The sequence below is a fragment of the Coturnix japonica genome, chromosome 1 (genome assembly GCF_001577835.2).
Source record: "Coturnix japonica isolate 7356 chromosome 1, Coturnix japonica 2.1, whole genome shotgun sequence".
NCBI classification, from domain to species: Eukaryota; Metazoa; Chordata; class Aves; order Galliformes; family Phasianidae; genus Coturnix; species Coturnix japonica.
The window spans coordinates 75,985,630-76,012,727 of NC_029516.1; the positions used below are offsets into that span (position 1 = coordinate 75,985,630).

At 39.2% G+C, this 27,098-nt stretch overlaps 2 protein-coding genes across 2 annotated transcripts in view; one reads left to right on the plus strand and one right to left on the minus strand.

Annotated features, from left to right (window-relative positions):
* Positions 1-1,524, minus strand: part of CMSS1 (cms1 ribosomal small subunit homolog) — a 208,215-nt gene extending 206,691 nt beyond the window's left edge. Inside the window, exon 1 of the mRNA XM_015876868.1 lies at positions 1,433-1,524. Coding sequence (XP_015732354.1) covers positions 1,433-1,493 — 61 coding nt within the window. The 5' untranslated portion in view covers positions 1,494-1,524. The remainder of the gene's footprint in view (positions 1-1,432) is intronic.
* Positions 1,487-26,796, plus strand: TBC1D23 (TBC1 domain family member 23). The gene is given in 20 exon segments (XM_015876794.2): positions 1,487-1,552; positions 1,555-1,708; positions 7,246-7,357; positions 7,754-7,859; positions 9,229-9,433; positions 10,620-10,743; positions 12,569-12,693; positions 12,805-12,848; positions 13,316-13,419; positions 13,981-14,103; positions 14,918-15,010; positions 16,769-16,939; positions 17,166-17,208; positions 17,918-18,027; positions 18,691-18,833; positions 19,411-19,455; positions 22,530-22,618; positions 23,340-23,475; positions 24,238-24,432; positions 25,091-26,796. Coding segments are annotated over 20 exon segments (2,265 nt in total). The 5' UTR covers positions 1,487-1,491; the 3' UTR covers positions 25,173-26,796.
* Positions 26,797-27,098: the final 302 nt, after the last annotated feature.

The following is a 27,098-nucleotide window of genomic DNA, read 5'->3' on the forward strand; positions in this document are numbered from 1 at the left end:
GCCCTGGAACAGGCTGCCCAGGGAGGTTGTGGATGCCCCGTCCCTTGGAGGTGTTCAAGGCCAGGTTGGACGGGGCCCCTGGGCAAACCTGATCTAGTAAAGGTGTATGTTTGGTGGCCCTGCAGGCAGGGGGGTTGGAACTAACAATGATCCTTGAGGTCCCTTCCAACCTGGGTCATTCTGTGTGATTCTGTGGTTTATCCATTATGCCAAGAGTTTATCATCCAAGGGAATAAACATTTTCCTGAAACATTCTGAGTTTCTAAAGGAAAGCTGTCAATATTAAATAAAAAGCAGTTTACCAGCCACAATAAAGGTAACTTCTAGTTGGCAGGGTGCGCACAGGGGCTTGAAGAGTCCTAAATACCTTGAGAAGAACATTTGCCATGGGAATAGGAAGTGTTTGTAGAACACAGATGAGACTGAGAATTAAAATGAAATGTTCAGCAGCCTCATTAAGGCTCATGACCCCCTCCTTACAATATGTTTCTCTCCCTCTGTACAATTTCTCTCAATAGATTTTCCAAGTGCCTTTTCAAAGGAAATTGTCTGGCAGAGGCTGCCCAGAGAAGCTGTGATATCACATCCCTAGAGGCCATCAAGGCCAGGCTGGATGAGGCCCTGAGTAGCCTGAACTGGTGGGTGGCAGCCCTACCCAAGGCACGAAATGGAAACAGTAATATATAAGGTCCCTTACAAACCCAAACCATTCTGCGATTCTACAAGACACCAAGTGTAAGAGCCAGATATCATCACCATTGGGAAGAGAGACAAATTACCCTTAACACTGTGTTCAAAGAGGGGAAGAAGAAGCCATTCGGCTCTTGTCCTTTCACAGCACATCATTAGGGTGGTGAGTCCACCCGCTGAGCACATGGGTGATGCACTCAGGTACCACAGGTACTTCTCCCTCCAGAGACTCTTCTTTGGGTTTAGGATTCCCAAAGCCTCACAGAACCATAAATGCACTCATGATAACGACCATCAGCCCACATTAAGCAACACCCTTTCACAAGGCCCCGAGTTGCAGGAATTGAAGGAGCATTTGGACGCGGCACCGAGACACAGGGCTTGGGTTTGGAGTGCTCCTTCCTAGAGCCACCAGGTGGACTCGGTGATCCTTGTGTGTCCGTCCCAGCTCGGGATGCTGTGTGGTTCTATCATCAGCTAAACACGAATGGGAACGCAGCGCTGTACAGACTAAGTATCCTCATGGGGCAGCCGCCCTCAGAGCTCACAGCGTGCCGCCTTCCTCCACTCCCACCCCTCTGCATTTAAAGCCACGTAAAGCGAATTTTTGCCGGGTGGCGAGAAAAAGAGGAAAACTTAAAGCGGGACGTTAAAAGCTGAGACTGGGAGGGGGGCAAACGGGAACTGGGAAGCCAGCGGGCAGGGAAAGGAGGGTTCAGAGCTCGCTCCGATCGCGGCGTACCTGTGCCGCCGCCTTCCCCCTTCGCCGCCTCCCACCACGGCTCGTCCAGCTCGTCCCCCATGCTGCCAGCGCCACGCGGGTTCGCCTTCCTCCCTGCCCGGCTTCCGCGCTTGGCGGTCGGCCCTTCGCTTTGCGACAGCTTCGTAGACGGCAGGGCAGAGAGGTTGTCGCAGAAAGAAACAACAACATACCAACTCCCCGGAGGTGCTTTACGGCCGAGCGGGGCGGCACGTCAACAGCTATGGCGGAAGGGGACGGGACGCCGCCGAGCAGCTGGTGAGTTGGGTGTCCCTTCCCTCCCTCTCCACCTCAGAGCGGGGCCGGGGAACAGAGGGGGAGGCTGTGGAGAGGGAGAAAGAGATGGCCCCGTGCTCGCAGCCCTCTCGGTGCCACCCTCCCTCCGGGCCCGTAGGCCCTAGAGTGGGGCGAGCGCATCCCATCCCATCCCATCCCATCCCAACCCTTGGTGGGTGCTGGAGGGGGAAGCGCTGCCCTCAGAGCGCAGGGATGGGGGCTGCCCCAGGGCCCGGGCCGTGGCTTTGGGCGGGCCGGGAGCCTCATGGTGCGGGCACTTGGTGGCTTTGCTGGGTTTCCCTGCAAGTCTGCCAAGTACTGGGCTGCTTATAGAATAGTTCTGCTTTTCGGCCTCCCCCAGCGCAGCTATTACTTATAATGCATTTTGTGTTGTATCCTTAGTCCACCAGTCTCTTTCTTGTGTGTGTGTAGCGTCACTTCAGCGGTAACAGTGCTGATGGGGTCTCAGTATCACACACGTCTGTGTCTGAGGCTGAATTTAATCACAGAATCTACAGAATGACCCGGGTTGGAAGGGACCTCAAGGATCATGTAGTTCCACCCCCTGCCTGGCAGGGCCACCAAACATACACCTTTACTAGATCAGGTTGCCCAGGGCCCCGTCCAACCTGGTCTTGAACACCTCCAAGGACGGGGCGTTCAACACTGAAGTTGTTTTTACTGCACCCCACACTTCTCCACCTCCGTATCTTCCTTTTATTCTTCTCTTTGTGCTTCTGCATTGCGTGTATTGCTGTGCTATTGCCTTGCTCTTTGTCCCTTCCACATAGGCACTGTGCAAACAGTGCGTTGTGGAGCTGCTCCTTCCCAGTCTTGATTTGCTTCTGTACTTTAATGTGGAGGATTCAAAGTCAGATGCTCACTGTGCCCAGGCTTCTTTGTGCTTTGTTGTCTCTCTATGAAAACAACCAGAGCTGACAAGCATGCAGATGTAGCTGGTGTCTGTTCTTTGTCTGCGTTGGTTCTGCAGATACAGCTGTTGGGGATGAAACAACCCAGTGTCATTTAGTAGCAAAGGGGAATGAACTGGAGTTTCGTTTTTGTTTTCTTGTTTAGGTTTTTGTTACAACTTCGGTGTTTATGAAGTGTTTTTACAAGTACAGTGTCTGGTACCATTATTTCTAAATAGTCCTGACAGTTGGTATATATAGTTACAAAATTAGGGATGGAGTCATTGACTGTTCAGTTTTGACACTTTGAAATATAACCTTGGACGTAGAATAAGGGAATAATGTTGAAATATCTGTGAAAAAACATACTTCAAACCTTGTTCATTACCAAAGATGAAAGAGTATTAGTCTTTCAGACTGCAACAAGCTGATAAAGTTCCTGTTAGGTATGAAATGCAAGGGCTGGTTCTTGACCTAATACTGCAATACTACTATTCTGACTAGTCCTAGTTAAAAAGTAGTTACAGCAGATTTGGTACTGTATTATCACAGTGTTGAAGTCTACATATGATGTTGTGCACTAACATTTCACATTTAAAAAGAAAACTAATGAAGCATAAAATGATGCACCTGTACGTCTGAACTCTGGGACTGAAAAGACCAGCTCTGTTTCCTTGTCCTATATTCAGTTCCTTAGAGGGATTCAAAGACAAATGCAATTCTATCTCCAGAGGCTGAGACATCACCTGTAATGCAGACAATTATTGTAACTATAAGTAAGATAATAATTTCCCCCTCGTTTCAGAAGGAAATAAATGATATAGATTTAATTTTTCTTCTTCACAATCTCAGGTAAGGACATACACAGTAATGAATAAGCTTGTTAAGCTTTGAGGCAGATGCTTGTTTAATACTCAGTGTTTTGGGAACTTAATCAAGTAGTATTTTTATTTTAATATCTGTATTTTCACAGCTAAGACCTGAACTGATTAAATATGGATCTAAATATGGAGATAATTATTTCTGCCAAAATTTCCTAGAATTTTTTCCTTCACTTTACATTGGAATTATTCATTATGTGGGTCCCAAAATACAATCTGAATTGTTTCAGATAACAGTGTGACAGTGCTGGGTTTAGTTGTTGTTTTTTCTCTTCTCATAATGTGTCTTATTAGTGCCTAGAACCATTTTATTCCCTCTGTTTTTCAAGTAGAGTCTGGTGATGCACTGGAACGGGTTGCCCAAGGAGGCTGTGGATGCCCCATCCCTGGAGGCATTCAAGGCCAGGCTGGATGTGGCTCTGGGCAGCCTGGTCTGCTGGTTGGTGACCCTGCACATAGCAGGGGGTTGGAACTACGTGATCATTGTGGTCCTTTTCAGCCCAGGCCATTCTGTGATTCTGTGGTTTATTCTATGAATGGACAGTCTTCTTTACTTTTGATTTAATACGGCTCTTGTTGAGGCTTTTTTTCAGTGGTCAGGAGGATCGTAAACTAAACTCAGTAACCACAGCTACTAAATATAAAGTAAATTTCTGGGGAAAATGGTAGACTTTATGTAGATGGTTTCCTGTGTCGGGAAGGTAAAAGATGGCTGTAAAAATACATTGATATTAGCCATTGACATGGGAAATGTTCATAGGCATTTGTCACTTCCCCGGTTTTCTTTTAAGTAAACCACGCGTGTAATTAGAATGTGTTATAAAACCATAGGCTGTTGTGAGCTTCTTCAAAGTAAAGTCATCTGCTTAAAATGCAGTTTAGCTCTTCCTTCCTTGTCACAAGAATTTATTAGGGGAATAAAATAATCCAACGTGGCACCAACATTTGATACCTGCTGTCTGTGCTAGTAGTTGTGATGGCATCACTGCTCTGTGTGTGCCTAGCGTTCTCTTTTCATGCATTCCCAATAACTGTAGCATGCAAACTGGATGTGTTTGATGTTCTAGAACACAGATTCACAGAATTATCAAGGTTGGAAAAGACGTAGAAGATCATCTAGTCCAACCATCACCAATACTTCCCAGCTAAATCATATTCCTCAGCACAACATCCAAACGTTTCTTGAACACTCCCATGGTCAGTGACTCCACCACTTCTCTGGGCAGTGCATTCCAATGCCTGACTACCCGTTCGAAGAAGTAATACTTCCTAATGTTCAGCTTGAATCTCCCCTGGCGCAGCTTAAAACCATTCCCTTTAGTTCTATCACTGATTACACGAGAGAAGAGATTTCCCTTTGTCCTCCTCTTACAGTTGATACAGTTGATATACATTATGATTGGAAAAGACCACTAAGATCTAGTCCAACAGTCAGCTCATCGCTACCAGTACTGCCCACTAAACACAACCTTCAGTGCCGCATCTACACAGTTCTTGAATACCTCCAGGGACGGGGACTCCACCACATCCCTGGGAAGCCCATTCCAGCACCTTAATACTCTTTCAGAGAAGAATTTTTTCTTGATATCCAACCTGAATCTCTCCTTGCCCAGCTTGAGGCCATTCTCTATAGTCTTTTTGCTGTTAAGTGTGAGAAGAGGCTGATCCCCATCTTGCCACAACCTCTTTCTGGTAGTTGTAGAGAGTGATAAGGCCACCCCTGAGCCTCCTCTTCTCCAGACTGAACAATCCCAGCTCCCTCAGCCACTCCCTATAAAGCTTCTGTTCCAGACCCCTCACCAGTTTATCTGCCTTTCTCTTGACACGCTCCAGAGCCTCAGTGTCTTCTGTGTATTGAGGAGCCCCAAACTGAACACAGTACTCAAGGTTGGGCCTCACCAGTGCCCAGTACAGAGGGCAGATCTCCCCTGTGCTCCTGCTGGCTGCACTATTTCTGATACCAGTCGGGATGCTGCTGTCCTTCCTGTCCCCCTGGGCACACTATTCCTGAAGATCATTGGCCTCTGGCTTGTATTTCAGTGATCCTTTGTAGTGTGGAAATTTACTCCAGAAACATTAATAGCATTACTGTGATTTATAACATTTAGAGCCACATCCCTTGTGGGAATTAACCTTTCAGGTCATGGCTTATGTATAGAACGGGATTGTCCGTGTCTTAATCAAAGCTAAGATGGCTTCTTGAAATAGACTGCAGCCGTGGTAGATCTGTCTCCCTTCAGCTTATGTCTGATGGTGGCTTTTACTGCCGTTAGATCACCCATCAGTTCATCCAGTTCTGCAGAGCACCAGGTCTTTTATGTACATGTCCTGGAAATCCTTCATTCATATTCAGGATGAACCAATTTGGTGGTTTAATTTCTCCAGCACTGATTGTTACATACACAGTTAGACAACAAGATAGGAGATGATGTGCAAGTGTGCTCGTGTGTTTTTACCCCTCATTATTCTGTCAGTGAGTGGATATTTTCCCTTGCAGTCTGTAGGTCTGTGAGCTCTGGGATATTATATTCAGTACTGAAATACAAGGAAATTATTGTAAGCTGCACTTTAAGTTAGCAAAGGTACCCAAAGAAACAGGCTGCTGGCTGTGCCCCACTGTATGCTGGAAATACAAAGCGATGCCAAAAAGTGCTGGAAAAGAAACTCTGGTGTGTTGCTAGGAAAGCGTCTACTCTTCAACCTTATGAATTCTTTGAGAAGTCTTAAGTGATGGTAGCTGCTTGTGATATATATGCTTATACTTGCATAGGATTGAGGTTTAAATCAATTTGTCAAGATCAGAGGTACTGATGGAATTTAGGTATTTAACACACAGTGTCAAGGTTTGTAGTGAGGAATTTAGCTAGTTGGGGATGCATGCAAATTAAAGAAGTAGAGCAAACTCAAAACCTCACACTCTTTTCCACAGGTATTTGGAATAGATTGCATTAATAGCACTTAACATCTGGGATAGTGGAGAGTGGTGCTGAGATCACCTTAATGTCTGATATCCCTTGTGTATAATAAGTACGTGTGTTGTTACAAGGAATGAATCTTTATACTTCACTATCCGTCCTGAATAAACAGCCATATTCTGTGTTTTGCTGTGGCTATAAACCTCTGGGTGTGTGTTTGGTTAGTCAGGTGGGTGACGCAGTCATTCTTAAGGCATGTGTCAGAGCTCCAAGAGAACAGCGAAGAGGATCCAGGGAGGGAGAAGCTTTGCCTATGGGACGCATATATCTTTGCCATTGCTGTTTTTCCAGTCAACCAGATCTTTTGTCACTGCTCTGCTACATGATCCTGAAATTCCTCCAGTCATCAGCTGTGGTTGTCTCATTACCGACAGCACTGGGACTGCTGAAATCACAGAATGACCCGGGTTGGAAGGGACCTCAAGGATCATGTAGTTCCAACCCCCCTGCCTGGCAGGGCCACCAAACATACACAAAAAAAAACTGATCTGAACTTACTTTTTTCTCTCATGTAAATAGAATAGAATGAGGAATTGAACAAACAGCCTTAAGAGCAAAGGAGTGAATAGTTTCACCTTTTTGTCGTCATTGTTTCGGTAACTGGGCAATTGTCTTATACCTTTACATATGTGTGTCTTTTTGCTTGGTAGTAGCCTCTTGTCTATGCAGAATTAAAAGTATTGCATTGTTCTATGGTTTTTGTTTTGTTTTAGTTATTTTTTCAATACACACAGTATGTATTGTTATTACAGGGAAAAAGATCTCGCTGAAGCTCTAGAAGAAGGAGGCTGTGATCTTGAAACTGTAAGAAACATCATTCAAGGAAGGCAGTTACCTGCTGAACTGAGGGCCAACGTTTGGAAGGTAAATACAATCTTAAAAAGCAGGAAATACCTGAAGAGGTTATGTGTGATTAGAGGTGAATGATTTAATTATTGGGTATCTTCACAAACAAGCCAACTTGTTTCCGTGTACTGGAATGTTTCCATGTTCTGCCCAGGGAGGTGGTGGAGTCTCCTTCACTGGAGATATTCAAGACCCGACTGGACGCCTACCTGTGTGACATGGTGTAGGGAGCCTGCTTTGGCAGGGGGGTTGGACTCAATGATCTCTAGAGGTCCCTTCCAACCCCTGCAATTCTGTGATTCTGTGAACTTTAATGTGTGTACATTGATTCAGGTTTAGGATGTTCTTTAGTGAGTTCAATTTTTGAGGGCACTAAAATATTCAGAATATATTTTTTTGTATTCTTCTTTCCAGATTGCACTTAATGTTGTAGGAAAGGGGGACAGCCTCGCATCCTGGGATGGCTGTTTAGATCTACCAGAACAGAATATAATTCACAAGGATTGCCAAGAGCTAATTGGTAAGTTCAGTCGCGTTTAGATCCCCTATGTGAAAACTGTTCTCTGTTGTATTAGGGATTTGTTATTTGAATTAAATAACCTAAATAATGTTTACATTTTGGAGGAAGAGATGAGGAAGATGAGAAGCAACACGCAGAAAGTCAGAAACATTGTAAGAAATTAAGTATCTGCTCAAACCCTGAGAGGGCAGATGTCATGGAATTTTAAAGTAATGACTCATAAGTGATAGCAAATGTGGACACAGTCCAGTAGGATGAAAACTCCAGGAGGTAAAAAAAAAATAAATAGAACAAGTATCTTTTTTTCCAAGCTCTATCTTTTAAACTTCCAGTGGTGTCCATCAAGTTTTTAACTGCCTAATTGTCAGTATTTAATATGAAAAGCTGCCATAGCACAAAAGTGCATATAACCACTGTCTCCACTGAGGGAGGTGCCAGTAATTTTTCTGAAGTGTTGCCAGCTTTTTAAGTGAGAGTCTATGCAGAAAGACGCTTTGTAAGTAATGAAAGCTGAAGCTTTGTGTAAGTATCCGGCTCAGCCATGATTATATTTAAGAATTGTTTGCCTTACTACTTCAATTACCAAACTGCTTTTATCCCAAAATGTTGTTCTATTTGATGGGTTCAGAATTAGTCTGTCAGTAAATAGGGGACATCTTAACTTTCCAGTTCCTCACAACACTTATAAGAAGTTGAACAACGAACTGCACTATATAAAAGAGCATATGTTCATGGTGTATTTTCAGATTAGCAACAGTGCTAACCCTAATCTAAAACCTGTTTGTAAGCAAATTGTTTTCTTTTTATAGTTACCCAAGAAACTCAAATTTAAACACCTTTTACAAAAGTAAGAGTAGATATTAAAATGTGATTTATACATAAAGACTAGAATTTAAGTCTCCAATCCTTGCTGATACCAAACTACTGATATTCATGAATCAGCGCATCAGTGGGCTTTTGAGGAACTGCAAAGTATGCATTATGAATTGATCAGTACTGAAATTCAAATGCTGTGGAGTTGAGCATAAGTTATTTGCTGAGCATATCAAATAGAAATAGAAGAATTAAAGGCTCTAACTTTTTGTTTCATTTAGGTTCCAGTAAATCCTAACTTCTCACATTTTGTTTTGTTGTGATATTAAACATTTCAATCTACAGAGGCTGAAAAAGTCACTCGTATTTCAATGCATTTTAAGAGGTATTTCTGTTAGTATTTAATTTGTGCTGCCAATTTTGGGGCTTTTTTGCTGTTCTCTTAATTTTCCCAAGCATACAGAATTCCATAGTGGTACAGTTGCGCTATGAACTAAACTTATTCACTCTCTTTGAAAAGCTTTTAACATGGTTTATATGTCTGTGCTTATTTCAGACCGGTTGTCAGTGCCAGAAGACGAGAAGTCAGTATTGCTTTTGGACATTGAGTCTGTTATTACTTTTTACTGTAAATCACGCAATGTTAAATACAGTTCTTGCCTTGGTTGGATACATCTCCTCAGACCTCTGGTTCACCTCCGATTGCCACGCAGTGATTTGTACAACTGCTTTTACGCTATCATGAATAAATACATTCCAAGGTAAAATGCTTTCTTCTGTCTGTATGCTGTTTTAAAGGGCATTAGAAGTATTTTGTGAAGCAGTGTTACGTTGGTATAGGCTACAGGAGCTTTCTTTTTAGCAGTGTTGTCGGATTCCCTGATATGTTGATAAATTTAACCACTTTTCAATGCCTATTGGCTATAAATTCTTGATGAGGTGGCTTGGTTTTTCTTTTTTTCCAAGCTGGGTGTGCTGCTCAGAGTTGATTACTGCAGAAGATACCAAAGGGAAAAAGAAACTGAAAAAATGGTTGAGAAAAATGTCTAAACAGGGCTGCTTTGCTGTCAGTAGAAATGTTGGAAGGTTCTTTTTGGAGTTATTTTTGGATATATATCCATTCCTATTGTTTAAATGTGGTAAGGAATTACTGACTGACTTGAATAATTGACCATATTAGCCATTCAAAGAAAATGACATGGAAGTCTAGAATATTATGCTAAATTCAGTAATAGAACATTATTCTTTTCACATTTTTTTGTCCCGTTAACTTAATGGGAAATTAGAGATTGCTTGATACTTTCCAGAAAGAATCTCCACATGTAATTTGCTATGAATAATTTCCTTTCACTAACGTAGATGTACTTTTGTTTAAGAAAGTGAGGTTGATAACTCTATGGAGATCAGTGCATCACATTTCACATAAGCTTACTTGACTTTTTAAACACTTGAGATCTGTTCTTATTGCCTTATCAATAACCATTTTCTTCATTCTAAATACTACTTTAATTCCTGCCTGTTGAATTGACATTTAACTGTTAATTGTGTGCAAAATTACCACCCTTTAAAATTCCATTGGCTGCTGTATTAGAATAATATTATTTTGAGCTCATAACATTGAGTTAATTTGTAAGGCTTGTTTTGATATTTAAATACTTTTAATACTGCAAATATTTGAGAATATTGCAATATATATTTGCAAAACTGCAAATATAGAAGTATTAAATTCTTTCTCGGTCTTATCAGCATAGTGGAGTTTTTTTGGTGTTTGTAGGTCCGGTTTTTCTAAATTTTCTGAGGTATTTTGGTTTCAAGATTAGCGCTTGTGAATTATAAGAACTATGTTGGAAATTACATTATCACAGCTGATAAAGAATTGCTACTTTAAGTCTGACGACTGAAATTTTATTGGAGAGGTTCGTGATTATTTTCACTGCTTGTTTTCAGGGATTGTTTTCTGAAGGGAAGACCATTTCACTTATTCAGGCTGCTTCTTCAGTACCATGAGCCTGAACTCTGCTCCTTTCTTGATACTAAGAAGATGACACCGGATTCATATGCACTCAACTGGGTAATAAAGTGAAAGTAGGGAAACATAATGAAAACTAAATTTATCTTACGCTGAATTTTACATTGCCAGTTTAGGAAAGAACAGTACAAGAGACTACAGCTTTGTAAATTGAAATAAATTACATGGCATAATGTGGGCTTCTTTGTCTTCAGTTGTGTGATGCAAGGTGTAAAATCTTGTAAACATGACATTTTTTTTGTACTATATGTTGATAGAGCTGTTTATATCAGGAACTATGTGGAATAACTAGGAATGATAGCAACCAACATAGTCAAAATATTAAGCAACCATAATGTTTGACATTAGTTTTTAAAGTGGGCTGTTGAATGCTTGTAGATCTGTGGAGAAACATCAACACAGGTCTTTCTGAATAAGCTTTCTAATTGTTTTGAGATAACAATATCCAGTTATCCAGTGGATGAATTTTACTACCTAGTAGAGTGCTACAGCACACAGCTGTTACGCCTGCTAGAGCTCAGGCCTTCAAGAATCATTTGTTTTCTCCTATTAGCTTTGAAACTGCCTTGATTGCGGATAGTTCTGAAGATGCTTACATCAAAAAGGTTTTTGGTAAAGTTTACATAGCAGGACTATTGAAGCAGCCAAGCTCTCATGTTGCAGTGGGTCTTTGTATCAACAATAAAATGACATGATACAGCGCTTGAAGAACATAAATTGAAAGAAGGCTTCATTACCATCTCATAAGCTCTTCCATAGTCTTCTGTCTTTGGCTTTGCAATGTTTTTTGTAACTCCATTCCCTATGTAAGTTAAAGAATGCTAAAACAATGTATTAAACTATAAGGTTAGTGTTATGCTCGATTGTGTTTAGAAAGACTTTTTAGGTTGTTACCAGTTTTAATGTGAAAATGTATCCAGGAATAATTTTGTATTCTCTGGCCCTTGGCCAGTCATAGATCTTCAATAGAGGAACTGAGTCTTTTTTACTACATACCTGCTTTTGTATATTTTTCCCTAGTAAACAGAAACTTCTTTAAAGTTGTTTATTAAAAGTATAGTGATTTATTAGGAAAAAAATTCTTCTGTTTGAAAGGATGTAGGGAAATGAGCTAATGTTGCTGTCTGACTCAGTGTCATGCTCTCTGATGTACAAGTTTAGAGAACAATCATAAATCTCATATTATGAGATTACATTGAAACTCATTACCAACTTATCTTATATAGGACTTTCTAGTGTAGAAATTCATATGCAATATTCAGAGACCTGTTGTGTCACTGGTCAGAGACATCCTGACTTTTGAAAGCTGTTATTTTGTTGATACAAATTTAAATGCATCAGAAAGCTCAGTAAGATGCCAATGGAGCCAGCTGCTGTACATTTAAATTAGTTGAGATTACAAATTTTATCTGGGATGCATAAAAGGGAATTTCTACCCTTTCCTCTATCCACTTTGAATGTTGCATTTCATATAGTGTATTTTTAAATGGGAATGTGGGAACAGCCAGTTTGTTAAATGGTAATGAAAATTTTCTTTTGCTTGCAAACGTTCAGTCAGCCTAAACTAATTACAATATAATATTAAATAACATCATCGAACTAATGTACAACAATATTCAATTAGCCTCTTAGTTGAATCCTTTAATTCTTGTTTGCTGAGCTACTTGACTAAGTGTATTCTTTTATTAGTTTCCTATTGCTTAGTTTTTTAGGTTATAACTGGCTTTCAATATGTAGCAAAAAGGTATATTTTTGCATGTTTTTGTTCATTTTTTTATTTAAGCTGATTAATATCTCTTAAAAATCTTGTTCAGATAAGACTGTTCCTATGTATATCTCTTGCTCACTATATTCTCTAAATTTTTAGCTTGGAAGCCTTTTCTCCTATTACTGTTCAACTGAAGTAACTCAGGCAATATGGGATGGTTATCTACAACAAGCAGATCCATTCTTTATTTATTTTTTAATGTTGATCATCCTTGTCAATGCAAAGTAAGTGTACATTTCATTCTTTGAAGCTTTCCTTGCTGACATTTGCAATTTATTTTGGGTTCATTTTGGTTTTACTGTCTTAATCTTTGCCTGTGACTTTACTGTTTTCAGGGATGTTATCTTAGCACAAGAATCAGAGAAAGAAGAAATGCTAAGTAAGTACTTCACTTATACATCTCCTAGTGAAATATTCACCATATAGCACAATCCTCTTTGTTTATGTTTATTACTAAATAACTGAATATCATTGAACTGTTTTACCCACTGATTTTTCTCATCAATACATTCCCTCACCTACTAATTCCTTTCTTCTTGTACTTTTGCTGTGCTACATCTGAGTTAATATTACAACTGAAAATTAAAACTGTGGAGAGATTCAAGTGTGGTAAAATTGAACTACTCTGCATCAAAGCCTTGAATTTGTGTCAGATAGCACTGGCTTCCTTAGAATGAGGAGTAGTTTCCTTTAGAGAACGAATCAACATTCATGTCGTGCTTTGTTAATAAAAAGTTGAAAAGGTATTCAAATTCATTAAAAAGTTAGAAATAACTTAAAATATGGCACATTGTTTCTTCTCTGTCTGAAATAATGATGCATTTATGTTGTTTCTATATGTACCAGAGTTTCTAGAAACTTCACCAGCCAATCTCGAAGTAGAGGATATAGAGGATCTCTTCTCTTTGGCACAATATTACTGTAGCAAAACTCCAGCTTCTTTCAGGAAGGTAATAAAGTAATTTTGAAATCTTCTTCTTTTTGGTGACTGAAAACTTCTGCTGATGGTATCACATTATTTAATCGTGATGTTTTAGGCATCGTTTTCGTATTACTACTCTTGGCAGCATTTACTTTGAGAATCTTGGAAAGGTAAGAAGTTTAAGCAGAATGTGTTGGCAAGAAGCTTCCCTGCAGTATTGCTGCTTCATTACTGGTGACCTTGTTTTGCAAACCAGGTTCTTTTAAGAACAAATGAAGTACAAATTCCATGCTGACTCTGTTGTTTGGTAGCAGACGGCACAGCAGTTCTCGCTGTACTTGTAACAGCAAGCAGAAAACAAGACACTTAGCTGAAGTAAAGCTGTCATCACATGCTCTGCTCCTGCAGCCCTTCCTTACTCTAAGAAATCTGACTTGAGTGAATTCATGAAACAGATTTGACTATGCGGACAAAATATGCATATATTGTGCTTAATATTTTTTATATTGCAAACGTATTTTTACTTTGTGCCTTCACATTTAAAGACAGTGGCTTCGGTTAACCTTTTTATCCCCTCTTGCCTTTACAGGACAATCACAGTCTTTTTGGCAGCAGCTTACTGGGCCTCAAAGATGATGACACAGACTTGAGCCAGGCTCTCTGTCTAGCGGTTTCAGTGTCTGAGATTCTCCAAGCAAATCAGCAGCAAGGAGTCAGTATGCTGAATTACTTTTCTCCAGTTTTAAGAAAAATAGAGGAATCCCTGACTTCTATTTCTGAGTGCAAACACACAAATAAATATTTGCTATTTCACGGGAAAGTATTCTTGTACTGAAGTTGTTTCCCATTGTAAATGTGTTGACTGCACTATTAGTAGTGTAGTACTGTAGCAACTAGAGCTACAGCAAAGGGGAACTTAATACAGACGATCTAGACCTGAGGGGTGGATGCTTGAAGTAATTCATTAATTTGAATTCCTTTCCAGATGTAGCTACTAGAGAAAAAAATTTTAAACCCACCACCTTTGAGAAAAATGATGTTCTGAAATAATGGTCTTTGGTCAGTGAGCTGCTTAAACACACGAAAAATGGATTCAAGCTATTTCCATGGTAGTTCACTGCAGACATACTTTGATGCAGGGAACAGTATGTAAGATATCTTGATACAATGCTTGCAATATTTAAAACCAATACATGGATAATGCTGTAGCTAGATTACAGTGTTTCTTCACTGCTGGTTTTATGTAGCAGTTTATAGGCCTCCACTGGAGAATGCATGCATTTCTTTTCCTAGTCCAAATAAAGTTATGCATGTATATCAATGAGAAGTCACTACTAAAACACTGCTGGTGATCTGATAATAGTATGGAGTACTTAAATTTCAGTTTTCCGATAGCTATTGGCCCATCTGAGGGAGGTTCCTGAAGCTTTGGAACTACTACTAAAATATAGTTGGATTATGTACATTCCTATCACAAACAACGTGATTTAAACATTTTTTTAATAGGTAAAATCTTTCTCTTTCAGGACGGGGTGAGGTTCTTCGTAGTGGATTGTCGTCCTGCAGAGCAGTACAATGCTGGGCACTTATCAACAGCCTTTCATTTAGACTCAGATTTGGTTCGTATGCTTTTTGTTTCTCAACTGATTTTTGAATCCTGTGTTAAGTAGAAGGAAAGAGGAATGTTTGTCCTGAAAGAACAGCTTGTCTGGACAGCTGTAGTCTAGCTACATTACAAGGATTCAAAACTAAAGGCAAAAATCTAGACGTTGTTGGAGAAGTCATCTCTTTTTGGCTCTACGGTAGCCTGGTGGTAAGGAGCACACGTCCTGAACTGTGTGGTTGCTCCTTTAAAATGCTGGCTACATAGCAGGAGAGAAGGAAGTGCATTAATCTTGGGACTGGGATGTATTATAGACTAATTACTTTATTAAAAATTTTGCTGTAATTTCCGTTTGATTATGAATTTCTAATTGAACATTCAGTCAGACTTCTGTCATTTTTCCCCAAGTCACCTGTGCTTCATTTCTATTTTAACCCTCTGCTGTTTCATTCCATACTGCTCCCATAAACGCTCTGAATTAACTTCTCTTTACATATGGCATAGCAAGCTTTTCTACCTTTCTCAGTTAAGAAACACAATCCTGCCTCTAGTATCTTAATCTCTGTAGTTAAGATACTTTATTATTAAGTATGATTTGCACAGGTATAAATGTTTAGTGTTTGGGGTTTTAACTTAGATAAAACATTATTTAGGAAGAACTTTCCCAGTAGTACACGAGAGTGTTTTTTTCTAGACTTCATTGAATACCAGATTCAATAAAGTAAAAATAAGCATCATAAACTGTTAATAAAGCTTGTTAGTATATGGGGGAATATGTCCACAAAAGTAATTTTTAAATTGGATGTTATTAGTTATTACATATTTAAGTTACTTTGTAGCATTGTGCATCAGTTGATGTATTAAAGATCCATTGCAAGTCATGCCGCACAAATGTTGCCAGACTCACTTATATTATTGGAAATACAGTGTGAGGAACAAATTACAGAAAATAATCTTTGTGACAAAAAGCCATTAGTGGAAATTCAGTGCTTTTAGTGTATTTGTATATATTGTATTTAGATGCGGTGCTCAGGGATGTGATTTAGCAGAGGGTTGTTAAAGTTGAGCTATTATGGTTAGGTTGCTGTTGGACTTGATGATCTTTAAGGTCTTTTCCAACCTGAGCAATTCTATGATTCTATGGTTCTATATGCAAAGAAAATACAGTTTGCTTTAGGGAAAGTTGACGGGCAAAAACACCTGGAAAAACACTCCCTGGCTAACTGGCAGCCTTAGATAGGGGCTGAATTTTACTGCATGCTCGCAGTAATAAAGCACCAGCACTTGGTTCTAGGAAACCCTAGTTAAAATTCAGGCAAATGTACTGATGGCTACCCCGTGTGCTTTGTAATTCTTCATTTAATCCAGTGTAAAAGCTAGGTAATGGTTATTTTTTCCCCTGTAAATCCAGTTACAGATCAGCATTACTTCACTGATTTAATTGATTGCCTTCTTTACTATAGCAGGCAGAAATTTCAGATGAATCTAAAATGTCCGTGTTTCTCCATCTCTTTTTTGTAGCAGCTCATTGATTTTGCATGCATGATAGGTCTTCAGGAGACCACAGCCTTAACTTTTTGAGAGTACTAAGAACTCCATGTATCTCCTTGTATTTCGTCATATAGAATTAAAGGAAGTCTGGTCTCTCTGTCGTATTCCCATCATTATTTAGTATCTGCTAATAAGTTGAGAAACTGAAGTTGTATTTCTTTCTTGGGGAGTAGTTCTGTTGCATTATGTTAGTGTCAAACAGACTTTTTAATGCATTCCACAGATGCTTCAAAATCCATCAGAGTTTGCACAGTCTGTGAAATCCCTATTAGAAGCACAAAAACAGTCTATTGAGTCTGGCTCTATTGCTGGTGGAGAACATCTCTGCTTCATGGGGAGTGGCAGGGAAGAAGAAGATATGTATATGAACATGGTGCTGGCACACTTCTTACAGGTACAACTAAATTACTGTTGATTTTAATAGTTGAAATAAAGTCTGTCTGTATGTATGATTGATACTTAATGACAAACTATTTTTCCCTTTCAAATATGAACTGTTTTATCATTATTCAGATTTTGTGTTGATTTTTGTTTTAAAACAAACCTGCATCTGATTGCCATGCTTGCAAAACTCAATCCAAGGATGTTTTCTTCAGCCAGAATTATGTTTTCTGTTGCAGAAAAATAAGGAGTACGTAAGCATAGCCAAAGGAGGATTTATGGGTAAGTTTAATGATAACAACTTTAGTATTCATATTGTCTTAAAAAAACACGGTATCTTAACGTTGTTGATATTTTTGTTAGGCTTTGGCTATAAATTGCTTAAATTAATGGCAAATATGTTTCATTTGCCACAATTTTGTTTTGCTCGGATCTGCATTTAAGCGTGGCTAACTGTTACAGCATGCCTGCATTTCTGATTGGTGAAAAATCAGTGTAGGAAGCAGGGGAAATTTTCTCATCCTTCTAAGTGTTCATTCCTTGTGTTTGGTCTGTGTACACTGCAGATCCATGCAACGATGCTGCTTAATAATTATTGTGTTTTTGTAAGCTGTTAATTCATCATTTCACAGTTGGTTGCTGGAATCAACCAGCAACTTACAACTCTACAGCAGTGGAGATGTCTGTACAGTTCAGAAGTACAGAAGTATTGCTAGTCAATATGTGCCACTACCTGTAGGGTCAAAGCAATGACTTCTTTTTTGCAACTGCTGTATTCAACCTTTTTGTTTTTAAATAAAAACTGTGCTAATGCCTTTTATTACTCAAAAGAGCAACACAAAAAGAAACCAGTTATAGCACTATCTGAATATATCAGCTTTAGTCATTCAGGCGGAGCAAAAATTGTTTCAGATTAGTCTTGGTTATACAGTATTTTTATCTACAGATTAATGCCACTGTAGTTCTGAACATTTTAACGGCCTTTTAACAGCCCTTCAGCAGCACTTAGCAGATATCAACGTGGAAGGACCAGAAAATGGATACGGTCACTGGATTGCTAGCACCTCAGGCTCCAGAAGTAGCATAAATTCCTCTGTCGATGTAAGTGAACATTAAGGTCAAGTGATTCAGTGGTTTCAGAGCCCCAGATGTACCCAACTTTTTCTTCATGTTCCTCCTTTTCACATGTGAAGTGCATTACTGCAAGTCACAATTGTTCTTAGTTGTGTTCAGTTTCAGACTTCATTCAGCCTCTGGTTGGTTCTTATCCTCTGGAAAGGAAGAGCCTACCTATAGAAAAGAACTCTCCAAGAGTTCAACAGAGTATAAGCAGTCATGCTCCATCAGAGTATAATAATAGACAGTGCGTTTGTGGCTCCTTTTTTTACTCTGGGGATGAGATACTCCAAAGGTGGCATAGGGTTTCATGGGACAGCTCACAGTTGTCTTTTCTCTACAACTAATGTGTTATACCTAGAACTTGGCTTTTAATTTGGATCCAGTTTGGCACAAATGGAATTCCTTCTCTATCTTTCACACAGAGAGCTGATTAGTAAGGTTTGTTAGCTTGCTTTTTCAGATTTTTAGTTCACACCCACATTGCCGCTGTCATTTGATAGAATTCAGAATGTGTAATGCTGTAATTAATGTTCTGTTGAGTTTAATATCTTGTAATCTGTTTTGTCTTTTAAAGAAACAGGACCCCTAATTAAATTGCCTGATTTTTTTTTTAATGATTAATCCTGAGAAGAGTTACTTTTACAGGGTGATTCTCCTAATGGTTCAAGTGATGGAAAAGGAGTCAAGTCCTTGATGAATAAAATGACAGTTGCTTTGAAGACTAAATCTGTGAATGTGAAAGAAAAAGTAATTAGTTTCATTGAAAATACATCCACTCCAGTAGACAGGTGGGTCATTTATACCTCACTATGGTTAACAATGAGGAATGCCACCTATTTCAGGTGGCTATTTTATAAATGTGAAGACAAAAGTTACCTTACATTTTCAGCCTTTAGATTTCACATATAATGTGGCATTAGCATTCCAGAATGTCACAGCGGTAGTGTTTGCATGATAGCAGGAATTAAGACATAGGTCAAACCAACAGCAGTTTTTAAGTAATGTTGTATCTAATCAAATGTACAGATTGGTGCTGGTGTGTTAGAATAATATTCTTTTAACTATTCAGAACAGGAAGCAAAAAACTCTTAAGTCACATTTGATAGCACCTTTTGTCTTGTGAGGAGTTCAAGTAGGACATATATATATATGTAAGCCACAGATAGCATTAAACAATACGTCGTTGATAACATTTTTACAGATTTCTCTATCTCATGGCAAGCTGTCCCAGGGCATTGCTAAGTTTCTTTACAAGCGATCTCTTTGAGAGAGACACGTTGCCAGTACATTTCCATTGCTTCTCTGGGTTTTTCCCTTTTCTTCTTTTTTTTGGTAATTCTTTTGTTCTGCCCCAATTTGCTATAGAATACCTTTCAATATTCCGTGGCCAGACAGAGCAAGCCTGGAGCGGTAAGCTTGAGAATTCAGCAGTCTGACTAAAATCACCCTTGTCGTACTTAGCATGGCATCGCAATATTTGTAAGCATTGGTTACACTGACAAAATTGCTCAGATATTTTCATGTTAATTCAGTGAGTTTTAATCTGTTAAAGCTAAGTAACTAGTACTACTCGGGACTAGAGGAAGAAAAGAATGCATTGGAAGTGCTTTCTTCTCTTGGGCTCTGCTCTGTTACTCCTGTTTTCTTCCTCATGGTGACTTTCTGCAGAACAATTCTTTTTCTGTTTAATTCTAATGATTATATTTTTTAAATGACTTGTACTAGTGAGACGCCAGGAGCAGTTACTGAAGGAGTTGTGGCCTTGTAGAGCCTACAAAAAGGACTTGCTTTGAACTATTCATATAGTGTCAGAACATAAGGGGGTGGAATACTCTGTAAGGAACCCATTCTGAAATTCTGTCTGTAAATCTGGAATTTATGTGCTGCTTTGCATACACTGATAGAATACACTGATAGAACCGGAGGTACTCATTACTGGGAAAAGAAAAATGCTGAGGTAATAAGGTGAACGTGCCTTGAACTTTCCCTCACCTTATTCCCGTAACTGCTGCATCTCACGGAGGTGTGGAGTGCCCTCACATTTGTGTCAGGTATATTACCTCATCATTATTTCACAAACCAATAGTGTGGCTTTGTGATAAGCAAAGGACCTTCCACACCTGTACATGCTTCCACAATCCTGCATAATCACTTTAGAACTTTGCTTATACGTTGGGAGCACTGTGTTACAGCTTTTTACCCTCGTGGACTGAAAAGCACCAAGACTGCTGCTGGGATTAACGGAGAATTAACGTGCTTTGTGAGCTTTCAAGGATTTTGATCCCCTGCTTTCCAAGCTGTTTGCACATGCTTGAAAACAATATTTGCCTGTAGGCAAAACCAATAATGACGCTAACCAGGGTCCTTGAAAAAAATAATGTAAAAAGTGCAGCTGTCCCAGTAGCTGATAGATTTTCATAATTTAGAAATCCCAAATACTGTGGAAATTTTTACACCCAGTTTGTTGATCCATTTTTTGAATGCTTTAAAATGTGCCAAAATTTCAACTAAAACATGTTATGACATTGGTACACACAGTTATATTTGTTTTTGAAACAAAGAAGGTTTGATGTAGTGAGATTCTACCTGGGTTATTTTACTTGCTCTCACTCACAGTGCTGATGTTCCTTATGAGGCAGACGCCATAAGAAACTCACACTAAACTCACACAAAAACCCCTCTTTAAAATGCAACTCTGAAAAAACGTTTCCTCACCCTTTTAATTGGATCCACATTTGTTTTTATCACCAACGTAGTTCATTGTGCAGGTTTGCCACAGAAGGGAATTGCATTCATTTTTTACCAGAGTAATTATGTAATTATAACTTCCATAGGAAGTTATTTTCTAGTTTAAGACATGACCATTTTTTTTTGAAGTGGCTCTTTCATTTCTCATCTTGACTAACTTTGCTCTTTAAACACCAGTAAGACCTTCCCTTAAATCCTCCCTGTGTAATTCAAGTCAACGTGATTTGAATGTGTTTCTTCTGACTCAATTGGTTACGTATTCCTAAAACAATTCCATACTTACAACAATCTACCTAAAGAAACACTGCCCTCCTGAATTGTCAGTGTCATTGATGCTTATTGTCTAAAGCACTAATTAGCATGTTTCTATATGTTCATTTTTTGTTGGGGTTTTGTTTTTGTAGAATGCATTTTTTCCTGTTAAACATTTCCTCGTTTCATCTTCATTAATAAGTTTTAGTCACAGAAAATGCAGATTGCTTCTTTAAGCTTTCAAATTTGCTTTCGGATAGGTACATACAGGTCTATCACTTGCATTAGCATTTGTTTCTGTACTAGTGGAGAGGTGGCCTCTGTAACTTGGTTCTACGGTATCACGTAAACAAGTGTGTGAACATACTTAGAACAGGAACTGGGTCTTGTAGTTGATAGGAAACATGAGTAGATGTTGTGGAGGAGAAAATGTTATAGAAATTGCAATGGGAGAAAGGTACAGGTGTGTTTTGGGGTGATGGATTTTGTTTTGAACTGTTACATGTTGCCCATTATAAAGGTGAAAATCATGAACTTTTGGGCACTGTTGTTTTGGTATTGCTTTTGTTTGTTCTTCAGCACTTGCATATTTGGAGGCTTTCTGAACACCCGAGGTCTTCTCGTATTTGCTTCAAGTATTTCCCTGCAGTTGATCTGCAGAGCCTTTAACATGGCAGCTGTGACTATCTTCACAGTACTCTGAGCTGGACCTTTAAGCTGTCTCAGTTGGTAACTGAAGACATATTAAACATTAAGACTCAGTTATGTTTGCTTGTGTCATTTAACATTATCTAGAAGCAGATTTGAATGTGATTTTGCAGTCAGTATCTGTGCAGAAATCCCAGTGATGCTGAGGTTAGCAGTACAAATTGCTTGTCTAAAGATTACAGGACTGGACTCATAATGGAGGAAGCAATCCTGACAGGAACTCAGAATTCACACTACAGTGAATGGTCTATAATACCCCCTCTCTGAGATGTTTAAGGTATTTTATCTTTCTGAGGAGTGACCTGTTTACTAGAAAAAGAACTTCTAGATTTGGTAATTAAGAGTCTTTGTCTTTTCCTCCACGCCAGTCTGGTACTGTATTTTAGAAACCCATCCTTGATGTTCAGAAATACTTCAGATAGAACTCGAGATCTTCATGCTTGAAACTTCATAGCATGTCTTCAGTCTTCCAGTCTCTTAATGTATCTTGTCACTTGAGAAGGTGATCAGAAGCTCTTTCTAAGCGTTCCTTTTACTTTGTTACAGTACTGAGCCTTGCCAGATAACTGAAATACACGCTTTCACTAACCAGAATGCTTGATGGGTCAGCCCCAGCTTCCTTATAGGCAGCTTTATGGAAATCTCTCTTTTTCAATTGCACGGTTGCATTCATATTTTGCTAGTACGTTTTGATAGGATTCATATCATCAGTTTGAAAGTTATTTGTCTTCTTGCCATCCATCCAATGCCCCTTCTTTCCTTTTCATTGCCAGCAGACATGTCAGCAGCAGTGACAGAGTAGGAAAACCTTACCGTGGTGTGAAACCTGTATTCAGCATTGGAGATGAAGAAGAATATGACACTGGTAAAGCAGATGATTTTCCTCTTGCTTAGATAAACGTACATAGACATTAAGTGTGCGTAAATCATAAGTGCATATTTCACATCTTTGTCTTACAGTAGGGCATTTTTCCAAGTATTATCATTGATCAGGGCTGTTAGTGGTGATTTTAGTGTTTCATCCACTTGAAAAATTACAGGCGAAACTGGAACACACAGCACAAGTAGCCATCCTGTGTCCAAACAGATGTGTAGACTAGGAATTGTTGACTTGAAAATGAAATGATTTAGGAAGATTAAGAAAAGAGATTTATAATATCTGGAGTTGTTTAAGTGATCACTTGTTTTCTTCTATAAGAATTGAGAAGGAGCAAAATGAAGCGAGCTTTAACAAGATACTTCTCCAAGTCCCATGTAGTAAAGTTTAAGTTTGTGCCATTCTTTATCACAAAATATTATGGATGCTCAGAGTTTCTATGGTTTCAGAAAACCAGGTCCTAGAAGATTAATTGCCTAGGATATGCCTACTGTAATGTTTTTAGCTGGTTTTTATTCACATTTGCTCTTAAAAGCACTACTAGGCCTGAGTAAGAAGAATCACTGCAGTGTTCTGCTCACATCAGTGATTCTCACATCAGTGACCTTGGTTTAAAATAGCGTAGCTTCTGTTGTTTCAAGTGAATTGAAAAGTTGTCTGACATGTAATAATCTTTTTTCCTTGTAACCACCACCTTTTCTTAACATAGATGAAATTGACAGTTCTTCGATGTCTGATGATGATCGAAAAGAGGTTGTCAACATCCAAACATGGATAAATAAACCTGATGTGAAGTATAACTTCCCCTGTAATGAAGTAAAAGAAAATGGACATATGTTTCCCAGGTACTGGAATTAGTTCTAAACATAATTAAAATGTCTGTATTCTGTAGCAATGTCTGTAGACCCAAGTACCTATTGCTTCAGTTTGTTCTTATCTAGCTCCCTGCCTTGTACTGTTTGCTCATCTTACCCCTAAGATTCATTGACCTTGCTAAACCTGCAAGTGCAGGACATGATGCTTCAGGGGAGATCTAGATTAGATGTTAGGCAGAAATTCTTTACTCAGATGGCAGTGAGGCCAGCGCCCAGAGCACAGGAAGCCAAAAGTGGGTCTTGAACTGAGTGGCCAAGCGAGCAGTTCCACATTAGTGCTTGTATAGTGACAGGCAGTCACTCATGGCTCAGGTCTGATGCTCAACACATAGAGTTGCAATACTGTAGATGAAGAGATGGCATTGGGTTATGATTGAAGGACGGAAGACATAGGATGGAGATATTTTCCCTGCACTCTATGGCCAGGCTTGTTCCAGGGGGTTTTGATCTTTGATAGCGCTCATAGCATATGTGATGATGCAAACTGCTCACTCATTATGTGTGCTGATGAGGCTGCAGTGCTTGTTTAAAAAATGGTTATGATGCAGTAAACTGGGAACAATGGAAGTGTTTTGTAAACATGCCTAATTTACAGAAGCAAGAAACCACTCCTTAGATTTGCTGACTGTTTTATCTAGTTCTCTGTGTAACTTGTTTGTCAAATTTAGCTTTTTAAGTAGCTGATAGTTAGTGAAATAAGAAGTGTAATTGCCTTCTTTCTTTCCCTTCAAGTCATCTCCTAGTAACGGCAACCCATATGTATTGTTTGAGGGAGATCCCGTCGCGAAAGGGACTGGCTTACATACAGTCTCGACAGGCACTCAACTCTGTAGTCAAAATCACATCCAAGAAGAAGCACCCGGAACTGATCACCTTTAAATACGGAAATAGCAATACTTCAGGCATAGAAATTTTGGCCGTTGAAAGGTAAGCCCTCTTAGTAGCACCAGTATCAGTAGCAATGATATACAGGATGCTGTCAACTGGAAATCAGATGTGTGCTGTAATTCCCAAAATCGAGTTGAAACGTAACAGTTTTTATTTAGGAGCAGATACTCAGATATGAGCTTCCTAGCTTCAATAGGAAAGTTTCTCTATAGCTGTTGGCTGCTTAGAGTAAAATGAGTTTGCTATTATGTCCAACACAGGTAAGTTCAACATATTGCAGAGAGCTACGCTGCTTGTTGGATTACTTCCTCACCTTATTGAGTGGAGTGAATACAAAAGAGACACTGGTAACTTAAATTACCTGGAGATATCCATCGGAATAAAAAACAAAAAGAAAACCAAGGGCCGCTATACGTACGTCAGACATTGGTACCGGTAGCAGTCTCTGCCACCGGTAACTAATGAAGGATCTTCCCTTTCTAGAATGGTTTGTGAAATCCTCCTCAGCGGATACAGTTTCACAGACAGAAAACGTTACGTGAAAAATAGATGTTAGTCCCTCAGTAGGTCTTTGTTTTAATAGCTTTCCCTTCTCTTTCCCCTTTATCTGTGCAAGAAAGAAACACGAAAGCAAGAATTTCAGTTGACGCTTGAAAGTTTTGTAGTGAATTAATGATGGCTTTTTTTTCTTTTTAAGGTATCTGATTCCAAACGCAGGTGATGCAACCAAAGCCATAAAACAACAGATCATGAAAGTATTGGATGCCTTGGAGAGTTAATAACTAAAGACATTGTAGAGAAGAGTTTATAAAGGAGAAGTGACGAAGATACTGTATGTGAACATGAGCTGATGGTTTCCCAACCGAATACTAACTTTGTGTTTTTTTCAATTTACTGATGGCAGTGCCTGGATAGCAGGCTTAAGATAGGGTAAATTATTACCAATTTCTGAACAGGACTTTTAATTTCCTTTCTTTTGTAGAAGTACATATTATAAAGGTCAGTTTGTTTTATTGCGATGCACCTTCAATGAGTGATGTGCGTATTTATAGGGGAGCGTGCTGCTGGGTTCCTACAAGTATATCAAAAGAATGAGGCAAAGCGGAGAAGCAGTTGAAGACAGAATGGCTTTAAACGACTGAGATTTGAAATTAAAATACCTCCATAGCCTACAGTCTATAAATTTTAGTTTTGCCTACTGGGTAGTAACTTGAACTGTTAAAACAAGCTTTGTAAGCAGAGCGGATAAAATGTTAGGAACAGCGCTTCCTTCCAGTCAGCAATGGGTAAGTGCAGCTTGGGCTGCAGATACGAAGGGGGAGAAATGCAAACAGTTTGGAAAGCTAATGTTTTAGCAGTCCTCTCCACTACAAAGGTAAATAATTGGAACTGATTACGAGGGTATCTTTAAATACCAAAAGGAACCATGCGCAATAAACCTTTACTACAGGGTTGTGATTTCATTAATTATGCTAAACTTAACATTTGATAGGTTGAAATTGCTTCTCATGTGAGGATGAGTACACGCACTGAGATGCGTATGGCAATTGAATACCAGTCATCTGGATCCTGTGAAGCAAAATGTCTAAAATATAAGTTAGACTTTTAAAAGCCTTCAGTTCAGCGCAGAATTGAGTTTATGTTGACTGAAGGAGTGTTGAAGATTGAAGGTGTGGCTGGAAAATTAATGAATACAAATAAAGTGAAGAGATTTCCAGTGCAGTATGCTTGCAATAAAGGCCGCCTTGATTGGTTCAACATTTGTTTATACTCCTTTAATAACTACCTGTAAGCTAGTGAATGTTTGAGAGAAGGCAGATGTGTAATAGTGTGTTTCTGGCCTTGTACGTGGTACAAGAACGGATCTCATGCTAGAAGGCCCAGTACAGGAACGTCCTTATGGCCGAGGCGTAGCATCTTTGTAGACATCTTTGTGGACATTACCAAAAATTGTGAAGTTAAAATGTTAGGGATTAGTTCTGCTGTATTGAGTATTTGAGTCAAAACCTCTGAACCGGTACATCATCGGGAGAAAAATAAACTGACCTTTATAAAAGCCAGTTATCCTAAGTTATTTTACTAGGAATCAAGCTAGGGCACCTTAATTCTGGAACTAATTCCTTGTTTGTTTATTTTTCTCTTACTATCTGAGTAAATACCATTAGAACATGAACGGTTAAAGATATTTGCATGAAATTGCACCTGGGCCAACTCCCGTGTATTTCTAGTTCTGCCCAGCAACTGTTGTATTACGTTTTCTTCTTCTTACTCCCTTCTGAAAATACCCTGAAGAGTCTCTGACTCCGTGCCTACTTCAGCAATGAGATTTTTTTCATGTAAAGATGTTTGTGTTACTGTTTATAAAACGACGGATGTAAATAAACCAGTACAATTTGAACATAACTTCTGACAGCATAGTGTGGGATTCACTGAATCTATGAGCGGGTTTTCTTAAAGGCATGTTGCAAATGGGAGTTATAAGTGGAATTCAGCTTGTTGTTTGCAGAAGAGGCAGCTGGTGATGGATCATGGGGAGCTGCTGTCAGTAGCGCATGAATGTAAGTATACTGGAATTTTGACTGTTGTATTACATAATTTTGGGTGAACTGTGCTCAGCTTTCCCAAAAGGGCAGGATGAGCTTTTGAGCAGATCACAGAGGAGGTATCTGTAAATTCCAGCCATCTCATATGCTTATATGCTCCCC